This window comes from Schistocerca nitens, chromosome 8, assembly GCF_023898315.1.
Source record: "Schistocerca nitens isolate TAMUIC-IGC-003100 chromosome 8, iqSchNite1.1, whole genome shotgun sequence".
Classification (NCBI taxonomy): Eukaryota; Metazoa; Arthropoda; class Insecta; order Orthoptera; family Acrididae; genus Schistocerca; species Schistocerca nitens.
In genome coordinates this window covers 487602904-487620526 of record NC_064621.1, presented here as the reverse complement: position 1 = coordinate 487620526, position 17623 = coordinate 487602904, and the positions used below count along the sequence as shown (strand labels likewise).

The 17623-nt window shown below is 38.8% G+C and overlaps 1 protein-coding gene across 2 annotated transcripts in view; it reads left to right on the top strand.

Annotated features, from left to right (window-relative positions):
• Positions 1-17623, top strand: part of LOC126198467 (stromal interaction molecule homolog) — a 145562-nt gene that overhangs the window by 34995 nt on the left and 92944 nt on the right. For both annotated transcript variants that reach the window (XM_049934811.1, XM_049934812.1), the window contains exon 11: positions 8164-8229. In XM_049934811.1, the coding sequence (XP_049790768.1) occupies positions 8164-8229 (66 nt within the window). The remainder of the gene's footprint in view (positions 1-8163; positions 8230-17623) is intronic.

Here is a 17623-nt window from a genome sequence, read left to right as displayed (position 1 = left end):
TAGCCTTGAATAACAATTACTACCAAATACTTGACAAGTCAGTGAACACACAACCAGAAAATTATAAGTACCGAATGACGAAATGTGCTGAAATTGCTGTGACAACTTACATGCGTGTACAGAAATAGTAAGCACCTGTAGGTCAATCGTCAAATTTTTGTCTATTGCCCATGAAGTGGATCGTGTTGTACCGCTGGTTACATGCCTCAGTGTGGACCTCTAAGGTGTATGTTTGATCCCAGGTCAGAATTAGGTTTTTTAATTGTCACTTATCACTTGTTTCACCTCTGGCAGTGTTTCCAGTAGGGAAAATACCAAGCTGCATAATGGACCAGAGTCCAATGTGAACTGTAGATCCACGTATCTGGGTGGGTACGTCATTTCAAATATTGGGGAAAACTAAAGGCATAACACCTCCGAAAGGAACATGCACAATAAATCAGGTTCAAGCCAACCTTCGCTTTGATAAGACATATGCTTAAACAGTCAGTACAAATGTATACCTTTGCCATACCCTCCATTTCTAATTTTTTTTTCATTGTTGAGTAACAATGGCTATGACTGCAGCTCATGGCCATGTCATTAGTGTTGCTGCCTCTAGATCATGGTGCCCATGGTTCAATTCCCAGCTGGGTCAGAGATTTTATCCACATAGGAGTTGGGTGCTGTGTTCTCATCATCAGTGACACACAAGTTGGCTAAGTGGCATCAAATAGAGGCTTGCTCTTGGCTGCCAAACAACCCCACATGAAGTCTCCTGCTCTATAACGCCGTACGATCATTGTTTTTTGTTTCAAACAATGGTTTTAAAACTTGTGAGCTATTGAAACTTCTGTCCCCTCAGAAAGTTATGTAAATCCACGGCCATTGATCCATAAAATGTATGTTAGCAGCATACTTAGGAAACAGCTGCAGGCCTGTTGCAGCATAATGACACAGTCAGCAACAGTTTGTTCTCACTCACATCAATTGTGGCACCTAATGACCAATACTGGTGATCTGAATTATCAGCAGTTAAACGTTGCATTCTCTGCAGTACTTGTCTTCAGGATAATTGTGGTAACACTAAGTTTTGAAGCCACGGCATCTTAAATGTATGACTTACTTTCATAGCATTCTGAGCCACTATGATGGGTAGCGTTCTGTATTCAAGCTGAGAATGATATGGTTTCCTTTCAATCACTTTGCGGATTTCTATTTCTATGTTTGTTGCCCTGGAGAAATTTGTCCACTTATTTTCTTTTATCTTTACGACACAAAAGCTTCCATAATAACACTGTGTAGCAAAGTACAAATAATATCTATGGTGAAAGCATGATAATCACATAATGGCTAATGTATTGGCATTAACAAGTGTGTGTCATGCTAATTCGATCAACACTTAAGTAGTTGTTGTTCAACACAGAGAAATTGTGAACTGGGTTCATTTTCTGAAATGAGGTTAGAACTTATCTTCAGTGACATATATACACTCACCTCTTAGCCTGTTGAACAAGGATTTACAACCACAAAAATTTGTGCTTGAAAACTCTCACTTAACCAGTTATGATAAGTTAGAAAAGGTTTTGAATATAACATTTTTATTTTTGTATGCAGTGCAGTGAGAAATTAAATTAGCTGTATATGCTGTGGGAAAGAGAACACCTCTGCAATCGCATCAAATCGAATAGTTCATTATTCATGACTGGGACCTTTTGAGGAGTTGTACTGTTTGTCAGTATGACAGTCTGCCATAGGATGGGCAAACACACAATTTAGCACATTTTTCACTGCCATATGGTAGGTGTGCCGAACACATGCTTCGCTTTTGTCACTGAGATATGCAGACACTGAGTTTTCATATGTCACTGTATTAAGAGTGTGTCCCGAATACATAGATTTGGAATAAAACTTGGTTATGAGCAAAAACTTTTTGATAAAAGGGTTCATCAGTAACTGTTGTGAATGGTAGCACCAGGTACATGAGTGGCAATGCAGCAAATAACTTGCGTGTCCAGTGCTGGTTGTGGTGAACAGCCATGACCATTTCACCACAGGTTGCCAAAAGCTATCTCACCATCCTGGTATATACCATTCCTTAATGCAAGTTGCAGAAACAGAGTAGCATGATACCTTAAGGAACACATTCCAGTGAACACTTGAAGCACGGGAAAATATCACCAGGTCACTAGACATCAGTGCTGTTCAGCACATCTGTGGAAGTATCAAGCATTGCATGTCTGGGCCCATCTCCAACCAATCTCTGTTAGTTGGAAATGGCAGTTGAACAGTTATGAATCAAAATAACTACCCAATACTTTAAGTGGGCAGTACAGTTAACAACAGTGTTTCCTGATTTTTGAAGGCACAACATTCAAATGCATGGATGAAAAGTCTGTGTAAAAAGTTCTTCAGAAATGACTAGCTGAAGATTCATACATTTGTTTTCTCTCCTGAATTCAGCTCCACTGACAGAAGATGCATATTTTTGGGGAAAAATGTCAGTAGACTGAGACCTGCAACATCCCATTTATTTCCTCTTCAAAATTTCCCTTAAAACTCAGACCATGGAATGTAGTGTTAGTTGTGCAACATTTCTTTTGCCATTACTAGCTTTTGGAAGTTATTGTTGTGCCCTAGATAGGAATTATCATGCTTAACAATAGCCCACTACCCTACGACATCCTGTGATCTCACATGGAAAACCCACGTGTTTCACTGAAAATTTTTTATAACTTTTATTTTGCGTTGCTGTTTAATGGTCATGTCATGCATGAGCTGCAAAAGCTGATGACATGTAATCTTCCTCTTTTAACTTGGCTTCGGACAAGTTTTGGGAACTTGTAACAGACATCTGAAGCAGTCCCCATTTGTTGTCAGTGATTTGACAACCTGCGTAATAAACCCCAATTTAATATGAAGAAGTGGTGATAAAACTCTTTCTGGTGGAACCAAGGTCATATTGATGACATATTTCTCACCAGATTGTAGACTCTCTCATGGTGTCCAGCCAATTTTTGGCTCTACTAACCCATAAACAAAGAAAGCAAGGATATTTTGTATGACCTCCCTGCAGACCCAACAACATGGTTAGTATTTACAAATCTCCACAAACCATTTTCTAAACAATAGTAGTCAAGTCATTATAGTTCTCTTGCATATAAACAGTGTGTCCCATAGGAAGAGATGCAAATACATTTCCATTATGCAGCAAGACTACTTTGAGACTAACTGTGAAAAAATTGTTGAATATGTTCCATTCTGGTGAATCAAATTGTATTTCAAAACACTTCATGAGCACATGAACTGCATTACAACTAACCAGATTTCCCTCATTAAAGAAATACAAGAGTAAATTCTCTCTCTTGATGCCTTTACAATGAAAATGAGGTCCCAGATAAAATTGGATTTTTGTTTTTCAGTCTTGATCCTAGCAATTAGGCTGCATCTTTTGAAAGACCTAGGTCTCTTACTAGGTTGTTGAGCTGACTTAGAAAAAGTTGAGCTTTCTCAACAACAGAAAATCTGAATAGGATCCATTCTGGGAAGCTAATGTGTCCAAGTGATCTGCTTCACCCAGGATGTCATCCAAAGTAGGAAGGTGACTGTGGAACTGGTGCTTCAGAACCATGGGACACTGGATGAATAGCTGAGTCAAGGTTATGCTAAGATATTATCTTTTTATTTTTTGTTTTAAAGCCTTCCAAATGAACTGAGCAGAAGTAGCGTTCAGTTCTATTCACGCCATTGCATAGGAATGCTGAAACGAAATGAATTTTTCATACCCTGAAACCACAAACAAAGATCTTCCTTGTATCCTCTGCACACTTTATGCAGAGTCCATGCTTTATCTTGATCGCAGAGTTTCATTTTGAAATACTTACATGTTCTTCAAAAATTCACTAATGTCTCTTTGTTGAATTTTTGCTGTGTATTCACCAAAGCTATAACAGAAGTGTATTCCAGAAGTAATAACACAAGCACAGCAACATTTGAATGCTGGATATAAACTGTGTGTCGTGAGACGTCCAGAGAGAGCCTGGACATGTTAGCTTGTTGAAACATGGTCTAACCACCAGCAGATTGTTTATATTTCTTCGTAGTACTACAGATGAAACAGTGAACCATGCTCAATCTCACCAATATTCTTCATTATAAACTAATGTAACCTATTTTTGCATGATCATGTGGCCTTCCTCGTAACACAAAACTACTTTCTGCACCTACCACTACTCTCCTCAGTCACTAACTTTTTTTTTTTTTCATTTATTTCCCAGTATAGCTTTAATTGATAGAATTAATGTGATAAGTCTTAAAATTAAGACTGTTTTTAAATTTAAAAAAGAATACTAAATTTTAGTTAATTAGAAATTTTACGCTAAATAAGAAAACAAAAAAGATTGATGTGAGTTTTTTATTTATTTATTTTTTATTTTATTTTTTCTAAGTTGAAATCTGTAAGAAAATGAGTACAAGTCGTGTGCAGGTTTTTACTTGCAGACTCTGTTATTTTCATTGATATCAAAGTTATTTGGAAAGTTCTGTCCCAACACTACAGCTGTGCTAGCTTTTGGTATTTTTAGAAATGAGTTCGTTTCAACTTGCGTCAAAGATTTAACTAGGGCAGTGTAACATCTAGCGATATGAGCTGCAACATCTTCACATCAGAGAAAGAAGATAAGGAGAATTACCGTTGAATTTCTGTTTTGTGAACAGCAAGTCTTAAAATTGCCACCCCCTATGTGTTTGAACTAAATGTTTGTCCGGTTTTTCCATTGACAGTTCTGACAGTTCCAGTGTTGAGTAGCATATTCTAGGATCTCAATGTGAGACAGAGAGAGACTCTATATTATTAAATTGGTCTTTGACCGTTTTATTGAAACACTCTTGAGATAAAATATCAAAACATTTGTGTAAAGGGCTGTTGTCTTGCAACATAAAGGATGTCCAGAAAGTCCCTTTACATGTGCAATTATTTCATTGTAACTTCAATAGCACTTGCAACTACTTGGCCTTAACATCCACATGTCAACCACCATTGTCCCTGTATGTTCCCTGTTATAAAGATGTCATATTCTGTTAGTTCATTGATGGCCGTTGGCGGAATGCTTTCAGGCCGAAGTGCATTTTCATGTGAAGTTGCATTGTGTTCCCTTTAATTCCAAGTTCCACAACCAACTTTCTGATCGATTTGCTGAATGAATGCATCACCGACCCACTAACTTCAGCATGTTTCCCGTCGGATTGATGGATGAGCAGTGTACGCACTGCAAAAATACACTATACATTCTGCAAATTGATAGCACACGTGGACTGAAAGCACAAATCATCGTGGAACTAAAAACATTAGAAAAGGTGTGATGCTGAGGTATGATGTGCATCATACACACTACTGTCAATTAACACCCAGAAAATTACTTTTGTGGTCACAGCTGGACTTTTGCTGCTCTTTTACTATCAGTTACAGCCATATGGACTGTAGCAGATGCTTGACAACAACTATCTCTGTCTGCAGCCAGAACAAGCTCACTGGTGCCGCATTACTATCCCTTGCACCTGCTGCCTCTCTCTTCCAGTAGTCGCCCACCCTTCCCCAGCCCTCTCTTCCACACCTCACGTCACCTTTCCTCCAGGGCAACTTCACAAGACACAGCCCTTCACCTCCAATCAAGCTACAGCGCCGTCACAGTGAAGCCAACCATAACAGCTAAACAAGCCAGTTGCTATCTTTGCTTCTTCCATTGCTTGTATTTCAGCAAGGTTGTACCATTATCATATTTGAACAGAAAATTAATAATTTTAAGTCATGAATGTTCTTTCACTGAAAAGAAGTATAATTATTTCCATCAAGTTATGTTGAAGTGCCACAACTTTTTATACATGATTAAGAGTTTGTGTGTCAAAATGAAATTGCCTAAAATAATTATTGAAACAGTCACAATTCACACATTTCGTTCATAGTCATTCTCTCCTCATTTCACTACATGACTAACTCCATCCTCAGGTACAGACATTGCTGACATGTCATATAAGTGCTTTGTATTTCTTATCTGGGATATCATTTCTGTTTTTAAGAATAAGAACATGAAACCACTAGTTTGCGTGCTGGTTCCATTTTACTTCACACTGCAATTGATGAACAAATGCCCCTTGGTTTGTAATTATTAGAATTCATCCTTATAATCCACTTTTATGCATTGTCATTCTATTGGATTACAAAGCAGCATTGAGAATTTTGAAAGATACGAGGGTAATCCCAAAAGTAAGGTCTTCTATTTTTTTTGTAAGTACATAGACCAGTTTATTTCTACAATGGTTTACATCAGTTTACAGCTTGAATATTTTGCTATTTTTTGACATATCACCAATTCTGTCGATGCATTTTTGTAGACGCTGTGGCAGTTTTTGTATGCCCATGTCATACTAGTTCACCGCCATGCTGTTCAGAAAGTTATTAACCTCTTCTTTCACCTTGTCGTCGGAGCTGAATTGCTGGGACCACAATTAACACTGACAAGTACTGTGAGACTATGAAAAAACTCAAACGGGCAATTCAGAACTGGAGAAGAGGAATGTTGAGCAAGGGCGTACACATTCTCCATGACAACGCTCGCCCACTTATCGCTCGGCAAGCAGTTGCTCTCCTGAAACAGTTTCAGTGGAACATAATCACCCACCCATCCTTTAGTCCTGACTTGGCACTCAGTGACTATCACCTGTTCCCTAGGTTAAAAGAAGATTTGATCGTAAAGCGATTCAGCTCCATTGACGATGTGAAAGACTTTCTGAACAGCATGGCAGCGAGCTGGTATGACATGGGCATACGAAAACTGCCACAGCATCTACAAAAATGCATCAACAGAAATGGTGGTGTCAAAAAATAGCTGAATGTTCAAGCTGTAAACTGATGCAAACCATTGTATAAATAAACAGGTCTGTGTTCTTATAAAAAATGTGTGACCTTACTTTTGGGATTACCCTCATACGTAGTGTAAATTTTGTTGTGGTGGGACTGCTTCTCTAAAGACAGTTGCAGGCTGTGTTCTGTCATAGCAATGTATGACTATTAGTCTTCTCTTTTGTGCACTTGCAGTAATAGTAGTAGTTTCTGTTGCTGTAACATCATCGTAGTAGTAGTAGTAGTAGTAGTAGTAGTAGTAGTAGTAGTAGTCCTCTCCCTACTTCTCCTTGTCACATCCACAATTGCTTCATAACTATTCAACAATGGTATTTTATTTGTTCATTTATTGTCAAGCACCCAGCCAAGATTCATAAAATACGCAATACAATGTGCCTCGCAAAGTACTACAAAAACTTTCACACTCAGATTATTCCAGATTTCATTACCATTCCCAGTGCGGACAGGCAACTTCATTTCGCAATCCATTTCTCTTGTGCTGAGCAAGAATATTAATCAAATCATTATAATATTTTTTTCACTGCCTCACTGCGCCACTGCTCACAATGAATGCGTTCAGTTAATACTGTTGCTCGATACCTCTTTGTTGGTAGTCGGTGATGTAATTTTATTAATCTTTGAACATCTAGATATTAACCTGCATCTTCCATTGGTAACCAGCCATACTTCAAATGAAATAATGAAATATACTAAAGTAAATAATTTCAAACAGAAATATTACATGTAAGAATACTCAGCCATTACACAGGGCTCTATCCTACCGTGAAATCTGCACTTTCCCATATGTCTGAAGTAAAGCTCAATCTATTTCTCCAAACTGTAAAGTATAAAGCCATAACTTTTTATAAGCAGTAAATATTTCATAGTAGAAATGTGCAGTAATGATCCATCCAACTATTTAAGTCACGCGCTTAGTAAAGATAGCAATTGGAGCTTATATGTCATATTTAGGTACTGGCATTTGTATTCTGACACTCCAAAAATTTTATCTGATAGCAGCGGAGTAGTGGGAAAGCTTCTGTATTTTAATTCAGCTTGATTTTTCATCATGAATAATTTCTGGTGAAACTATTTCAGCAACATTCAGTTTGTGGAAACTATGACAGTTGTTTCGTATAATTTTTGTTGTTTCACTGCATAATTTTATCTTCTCTGCAACATTAGCATTGTCTCATGAAATGAACATTAATTAAAATGTAAATGAATTTTTAACATGACTTTTCTAAAGGTTTGTTCCTTGATCTGTTAGTTCTATTCAATTTCAGGTCGCATGGGTAGCAGCCACGATGATTTGGATGATGACTCTAGTTCCTTGTACTCTCCATCTGCGGGTAAGTACATTTACAAAGGAGAATTACTGGACAGTTTGTCATTATTGGTTATTTAAATGTGTGTTGTAAGCATACATATATAGCTGTTATAAGCTGGACAAAAAAATGCTTCAGCTTGTCAAATTGTTCAGTTGATAAGCTAAGCCACTTAATTTGATTGTGGTATCCTGCCTTTTGATAGTGACCATTACCAAGCACAAAAGTGTGTTTCACCTGTGGTGGTGGTAGTGGTGGTGATCATGATTGTACTCAATTATGAAAAACTGAAAGATTTCATTTCTAGCTGGTAAGTATGGAAACATTGTATCTTAAACAGCTGTATGAACTATTCGTTTTTGCACATAATAATTGTGTGATCTCGGACAACTATACCATCGTATTTCAAAAGTTACATAATGGCCACATAAGTTACAAATAGGAAGAAGTTGCTTGGAGAATTTCATATTGTTCAAAATTTGTTTCAATAATTTCAATGGGTACAAGTAAACCAAGTGGCCAAAAACTGTGAGAAATGTTGCACATTTTGAAGGAAGGTGGGCTATGTAAAATGCCCAAATGTTGTGGCTAGATACTGTGTTTGGTGCAAGTTAATACACAATATCGAAGCAGTCTGTTACAGACAAACATGTAGTGAACATACCAGAACATAATGAATTAACCAACTTAGAGTATGGGATAATAATTAGTGCAAGGTGCATCTGTTGTAACATATCAGAGGTAACACAAAAATTAAGTTTCCACAGTCAGGTGTCTTTTGTGCATCTTCATTATTACAAAGCCATTATGAGACACACACAAACCTCTGCACAAGAGATCACACAAATATGTGGCACATCACCTCCACAGAACCATATCTACTGAGAGTCAGATTGCCACCAGTGTGAATACAGTGATTCAGCAACCCATTTCTACCTGGACTGTACAGAGACAGTAGCAATGCAAAGGCCTCAGCATCTGATGACGAATGTTGCACCCATGTTGTTTGTATGACTTTTGTCCATTCAGTATAATACAATACATAGTAGTAATGAGACTGTCAAAACAAAGGTGTTTTCATATATTTTTTCACCTTGAAGTACAAACTCTTCAGGGAAATAATAGTATGGCTATTATATTGTCCGACATATCGTGTATATCATCTCGTGGGAACTATGATAATACATTCCTAAAAAATGGCGAGTCTCATTATGAATATCCTGTTAATTGGATATAATTTTATTACACAAAGGGACTTCAAAAGGTACGATAAGCATTATTCTAGCAGGCCAAGTAACTTTAAAAGTTGCACTATATTTTAAAGTGCCCCAGCTACATGACCCTATTCTTCAATGTAGTCATAAAACCTCTGTAAATGACGGTTGGAATGAATAAAATCTTTTTGGTTGGAATGGTTTACCAATCATTGAATTCCTCGCAGATCGAAATCTGCTCCTTGGTAAAGGAGCCATTTAATAACTTTTGTGCAACTGTCATCTTTGGAAAATTCTGTGTCTGCTGTTAATCAGTTCCTCAGCTGTCTGGACATGGTCATCTGTGTTAGATGTCTGTGGCCTTCCTTCCCGATCAGCATCACCCCTGTCTGTGCAGCCGTGATCATATTTTTGGCACCAGTTCACAATGGATGGACATGACATTGCATTTCATCCTTATACTGCCAGAATTTCATTGGGAATTCCTGTACAATTTAGATGTAATGTCCACAAGAACAGTACAGTCCCCCATACTTCAACTTCGGATTACATTTGCAATTGCTGTACCATTTCACTTACACACTGTGATGCAGATGTTACTATCACAGCTGGGCTGTCTGCTGGATCCCAGAACATGTACTCACTTTTGACAAAGTGCCACTTTTGTTGCACAGTGGTCGTAGGGTGGATCAACAAATGTAACTTAACTTTTTGTAGCCCCCTCATGCTATGTCAAGTCAGTAGGGATAGGCTTCTCTCTGTCTCTGATCAGTAGATTGACAGCACTTACTCAGTATTGGCATGCTTTAACTTGGCTGTTCTTGTGCGTTAGCTTGGTAGCGTTAGTGGAATAGCTCTATTCTTAGTGACTTCTGTGCATTTTGCGATGGTTGAATGAAAAGTAATGCCTCCACCTTTTTTAATTGGGTTTAGATGCGAATAGTTTGATAAATCAAACGCAGAAATAATTCTTAGAATGTGGTCTTTAATTACCAATATTCACTTTTTCCACATAATCACCAGCCAATTGGGTACATTTCTGCCAACGATTAACAAGCTTTATGAAGCCGTCACGGAAGAAGTCGACACTGTTTCCACAACCACAGTCTCACAGTTCTCTCAACGTTTTTGTTGGAAGCATAGTGATGTCCCCACAGATCGACTTTCATTATCGGGAACAGATGGAAGTCAGACGGTGCTCTAAATCTGGACTGTACGGAGGATGCTGTACGGTGATGAGATTCAGTCTCTGAAGTTCTGCTGTGGTGCATAGATCTTCTGATAGCCAAGCAAAGCAATAATGTGACCTACACGTTCTTATGAAATTCCGATTGTGCTTGCAATTTCTCTCCAAGTTATACGACGATAGCCCTGAATCAATCTGTCAACATTTTGCTTGCGAAACTCGGTGGTTGCTGTGACAGCATGTCCAACTCATTGTTTGTCATGCTGGTCAGATGTTCCCGCCTAAACATCTTTAAACGTACTCTCTCAACGACGCATAGTACTCACAGCAACACAATCACCATAAATTGCTTTCTTTCTCTGTTGGATCTCCTTTCGCCTGACACCTTCTGCTGTCAAGAATTCAGTGACTGTATGTTGCTTAAATCGCATTGACTTACCGTCTGCGCAGCTTTCCATACTTTACACTGTAACAGTGTAAGGCTTCCTACTAAGGCTTCCCGCCAACTGGAGCTGTAGAGAATAGGCTACGGAACAAGCCACTACCTGCTGCATACCAATGCTGCCAACTGTTGAAGAGTTACGAAGGTGGAGGCATTACTTTTCAGTCAAACCTCATATTATGGATCTCCCTTTTTGGTATGCACCAAGGAAGAAATGAGGGAAGTGATTCATTTTCTGTACTTCGAAGGAACTAAGTTTGTTGATATTATTCAGACTGCAGCTGCAGTGTAGTGATAGCTGTTTTAGTGAATGAAAAATTCACAAGTGGATAACTTTCTTTAAAGGTAGAAGTATATCTATCGATGATGAAATGTATTGAAGTAGGGTATCTGATTAAAAAATGGACAGGTTTATTATGACATGTTTGATGGTCTGATGATGATTGCCACAGTTACATAGAGATGACTTTCCCAACAGTGGAGGCTTTCTTCACAGATGCTATAGCCTGTATGAATCATGTTAATAGTCTTCCAAAGACAATGTGGTAATTCCATGCCAGCTAGTCTTGAACCAGGTCCTATGAGGTCTGATACTCCTCATGGGCAGTGCTGTTCCACATTTCTGACCACTTCCTGCTCTTGTTGAAATCAACTACTTATAGTGTGGCCCCCATGAGGTATCATTCAGCCTCTGTATGACAGTATTGTGTAATCTCAGTTTTGCTGCAATGTTTTCTGTGTGTTTCTTGTAGGACAAGGACCTATCAAGAATATTCATAAATATTTTTGGAAGTCTTGGTTGTGGAGAGCTTGACCATTAAGGATGGTGACTTTTAGCTTTACATTGGCCATTCTGTTGTTAAGATGAAAGCGGCTAGCTTCAGCCTTCATTGAATTTGCTATTAATCTCCAGTTTTTGAAGTAATCACATGCATTTTATTTACATCTGCAGGGATCTCTCTTCATCAGGTTCAGGAATTCTCTGTTGAGGGCCCAGATCATCCACATCAATGAATTTCCTCAACTCTGTTTCAGGCAGATTAGATATATATAAATTGGTCAAAACTACTGCCAAAACTGAACCCTGGGGAAGGCCATTATTAGGTTTCTTCTGTCTGCTCAGTCAGTAGCCGAGGACCACTTGCAAATATCACTCAGGTAACATCTTTATGAGCCTAATTATGGTTTGGCAGCGTATGACGCATAGTGTTTGTACAGGAGTCCTTGTTTCCACACTGTATCATAAGCAGCTTTAAGGTCAACAAAAGCCATTGATGTTTCACTTCATCTCACTGGAAACCAGCTTCTGTGTCTGTGGTGAACACAAGTACATGGTCTGTACAGCTCCTGTTATATCTGTATTCTGCTTGTTCAATGGGAATAACTTCATAGATCTTTGGACTGTTTCTATTAGGAACAAGTCTCTCCAAAAGCTTGCAGCAGCAGCAGCAGCAGCTCAATAGGGCAGCTGGATGGTAGCTAACAGCTTGATTCGCTGGGTTAGCAGACTTCACTAAAGCTATGATTTTTGTTCTTTTGTAAGGTTGCCAGACAGCATAATATTGGTGAAGAAACTCGCAATCCACTTAAGTCTTTTCTCCACAATAGCTGAGGAACTCAATTGTATCCCGCCAAATAATGGAGATTTGTCCTTTTGTTGTTTCTTTTAGTGCTGCATTGTGATACTCTCTCACATTCACACACCATATATAATTAAGAAAACCCGCACGCACAGGTACATCATTCAATGAGTTGACACGGAACTGGGACAGCTGAGGGATACATACATTTCTCACCATCTTTGGAGCAAGTCAAGTAGACTGATGGTAAAGCACTCCCACCCACCAGTCCTTTACTGGCAGTCTGTCAGACATGCCCCCAGGCTTTCTGGACAGTTCACAGCTGAAATATTAGCAACAGTCCAAGTATGTTTATGGTGAATTCCCATAATTTTATGGGTCGATTAATATGCCATGAGAACATGAAAAATCACATCCCATATAAGGCATTTCGAAGGTGATGGTGATGACATCCAGTCACTATTGAAGAACCACTATGAAGCACAGAATGAATGGCAGAGCATGGCACAGAAACATCCACATTTGCCTCAAGCAGAAAAGTTCAAAAGCTAAATTTCTGCTGATTTGTTGAGTGTTTTGGAATATGAATAGTCTACTGCTGATCCGTTCACTCCTTGAGTTCAAACAGTAAATAATGTCAGCTACTGGGAGATCTGAAACCCAAAATGAAAGGAAGTGGTGGTGATGAATGCTTTCAAAAGACGTGATTTTGCATCAGGATGATGCCCGCCTTCATGCAGGTTGTAAAACAGTCCAGTGCATTCAAAATCTTGGTTTTGAGTACACACCATATGGTCTTGATCTAGCTACATGGTGATCTTCATATTTTTTGTTTAATAAAAGAAGAGAAAGCAGAAAGGTGGAAGGAGTATATAGAGGGTCTAGACAAGGGCGATGTACTTGAAGACAATATTATGGAAATGGAATAGGATGTAGATGAATATGAAATGGGAGATCCGATACTGTGTGAAGAGTTTGACAGAGCACTGAAAGACCTGAGTCGAAACAAGGCCCCGGGAGTAGACAGCATTCCATTAGAACTACTGACAGCCTTGGGAGAGCCAGTCCTGACAAAACTCTACCATCTGGTGAGCAAGATGTATGAGACAGGCGAAATACCCTCAGACTTCAAGAAGAATATAATAATTCCAATCCCAAAGAAAGCAGGTGTTCACAGATGTGAAAATTACTGAACTATCAGTTTAATAAGCCACAGCTGCAATATACTAATGCGAATTCTTTACAGACAAATGGAAAAACTAGTAGAAGCCAACCTTGGGGAAGATCAGTTTGGATTCCGTAGAAATATCGGTACACATGAGGCAATACTGACCCTACGACTTATCTTAGAAGCTAGATTAAGGAAAGGCAAACCTACGTTTCTAGCATTTGTAGACTTAGAGAAAGCTTTTGACAATATTGACTGGAATACTCTCTTTCAAATTCTGAAGGTGGCAGGGGTAAAATACAGGGAGTGAAAAGCTATTTACAATTTGTACAGAAACCAGATGGCAGTTATAAGAGTCGAGGGGCATGAAAGGGAAGCAGTGGTTGGGAAGGGAGTGAGACAGGGTTGTAGCCTATCCCCGATGTTATTCAATCGGTATATTGAGCAAGCAGTGAAGGAAACAAAAGAAAAATTTGGAGTAGGTATTAAAATCCATGGAGAAGAAATAAAAACTTTGAGGTTTGCCGATGACATTGTAATTCTGTCAGAGACAGCAAAGGACTTGGAAGAGCAGTTGAACGGAACGGATAGTGTCTTGAAAGAAGGATATAAGATGAACGTATTAGATTAGGAAATGAGACACTTAAAGTAGTAAAGGAGTTTTGCTATTTGGGGGGCAAAATAACTGATGATGGTCGAAGTAGAGAGGATATAAAATGTAGACTGGCAATGGCAAGGAAAGCATTTCTGAAGAAGAGAAATTTCTTAACATCGAGTATAGATTTAATTTTCAGGAAGTCGTTTCTGAAAGTATTTGTATGGAGTGTGGCCATGTATGGAAGTGAAACATGGACGATAAATAGTTTAGACAAGAAGAGAATAGAAGCTTTTGAAATGTGGTGCTACAGAAGAATGCTGAAGACTAGATGGGTATATCACATAACTATTGAGGAAGTATTGAATAGGATTGGGGAGAGAAGTTTGTGGCACAACTTCCTAGAAGGAGGGCTCAGTTGGTAGGACATCTTCTGAGGCTTCAAGGGATCACCAATTTAGTATTGGAGGGCAGCGTGGAGGGTAAAAATCGAAGAGGGAGACCAAGAGATGAATACACCAAGCAGATTCAGAAGTATGTAGGTTGCAGCAGGTACTGGGAGATGATAAAGCTTGCACAGGATAGAGTAGCATGGAGAGCTGCATCAAAGCAGTCTCAGGACTGAAGACCACAACAACAAAAGAATACTTGTTTGAAATAAAGTTATCATTGGATGACAATATTGTGCAGGAGGAGAAAGAGTGGATATGAACAATGCCACAGAGATTCTTCTAGAATGGAATTAGCTAACTTAGCTACTTTTTTTTCTGTTTTTCAGTATAAAGTTTCCATTAAATTGACCACCCTTTTTTACTTTGTATATCATTTCCACACATATTCTCAGTTTGTGTATTACGACATCATACTGTATTGAAATTTGTCACAGAACTTTGTAACAATGCCAGTATTCAGGCTGTTATAGCTAAGTACTAGGAAAAATTATTCCTTTAGTTGAAATGGATTCATACTTACTGATTGAAGTCTAATACTGAAGTTGAAGTGGAAAATATCTAAAGTGTTTTGGCAGTACTTTATAATGCATGGCATGTAAAAATTATGTTGGCAATATGTTACAGTACATGTCATAATTCTGTTTAAATGGCTGTTATACAAAACAAATCTATTGAAAATTTGGTGAAACTCATAACACGTAAGAAGTGTCATGGTGTGTATTACAGTAGTGTGACACATTAATTTATATTTTATTGAAGGTAACCTGATAATGATACAGCACTGTTCACTACAGTAATTTGTGCAGTATAAAGAGAGGATTAGAAGAATAATAAAGTTGCAATACATACTTCGTTAATAAACAAAAACTTTTTGATAAAGTAGCAATTTGATTGTAGTTATTGTCAATGTAGATGAAGTTCTGATTTCATGTTTCAGCTAATTGTGTTATTTTGAATATATGTAATTAATGTTAATGGTTGTTCTTTTGGCATGAGAATGGCAAACTTTATTACAAAGATTTCCTATATATTGAATGAATACTAGTGAAAGGTGGGATGCAGTGTGTAACTTCTTAAAATACATTTACGACGCATGGTGTACTACAGTTTCTTCATATATCTATCATTCTATTCCTCAGACAAATGATTGAAAAGTTAAAATTCTATATTTAGTCAATCATGCCAGTTGTATTGGTATTGCTTTGAGCAGTGACAGTATTGTATGACTGCATTATTCCCCAACAGCTCACATTCATTTTTATGCTGTTTTTGTTATTTGTAAACAAGGGTAGTTCACAGTGTGGAAAATACTCATCTTTTTCTAACCTTGCTGTTCATATTTCTTTCTCTTGTTTTGATTTAATTTTGTTCACAGTTGGCAAGTAAAATAGTTCCTTTGTAGATTTCTTGACATCCCTTCCCAGCTTTTCTTCTGTAGTTTCACAGAATTTGTTAAATTGGGATTTGGGGGGGGGGGAGGGGGGAGGTGTCCAGTCAGCTATGAATTCAGTCTACAATTTACTGAAAAATATACAGGGTGTTACAAAAAGGTACGGCCAAACTTTCAGGAAACTTTCTTCACACACAAAGAAAGAAAATATGTTATGTGGACATGTGTCCGGAAACGCTTACTTTCCATGTTAGAGCTCATTTTATTACTTCTCTTCAAATCACATTAATCATGGAATGGAAACACACAGCAACAGAACGTACCAGCGTGACTTCGAACACTTTGTTACAGGAAATGTTCAAAATGTCCTCCGTTAGTGAGGACATGCATCCACCCTCCGTCGCATGGAATCCCTGCTGCGCTGATGCAGCCCTGGAGTATGGCGTATTGTATCACAGCCGTCCACAATACGAGCACGAAGAGTCTCTACATTTGGTACCAGGGTTGCGTAGACAAGAGCTTTCAAATGCCCCCATAAATGAAAGTCAAGAGGGTTGAGGTCAGGAGAGTGTGGAGGCCATGGAATTGGTCCACCTCTACCAATCCATCGGTCACCGAATCTGTTGTTGAGAAGCGTACGAACACTTTGACTGAAATGTGCAGGAGCTCCATCGTGCATGAACCACATGTTGTGTCGTACTTGTAAAAGCACATGTTCTAGCAGCACAGGTAGAGTATCCCGTATGAAATCATGATAACGTGCTCCATTGAGCATAGGTGGAAGAACGTGGGCCCAATCAAGACATCACCAACAATGCCTGCCCAAACGTTCACAGAAAATCTGTGTTGACGACATGATTGCACAATTGCATGCGGATTCTCGTCAGCCCACACATGTTGATTGTGAAAATTTACAATTCGATCACGTTGGAATGAAGCCTCATCCGTAAAGAGAACATTTGCACTGAAATGAGGATTGACACATTGTTGGATGAACCATTCGCAGAAGTATACCCGTGGAGGCCAATCAGCTGCTGACAGTGCCTGCACATGCTGAACATGGTACGGAAACAACTGGTTCTCCCGTAGCACTCTCCATACAGTGACGTGGTCAACGTTACCTTGTACAGCAGCAACTTCTCTGGCACTGACATTAGGGTTATCGTCAACTGCTTGAAGAATTGCCTCGTCCATTGTAGGTGTCCTTGTCGTTCTAGGTCTTCCCCAGTCGCGAGTCGTAGGCTGGAATGTTCTGTGCTCCCCAAGACGCCGATCAATTGCTTCGAACGTCTTCCTGTCGGGACACCTTCGTTCTGGTAATCTGTCTCGATACAAACGTACTGCGCCACAGCTATTGCCCCTGTGCTAATCCATACATCAAATGGGCATCT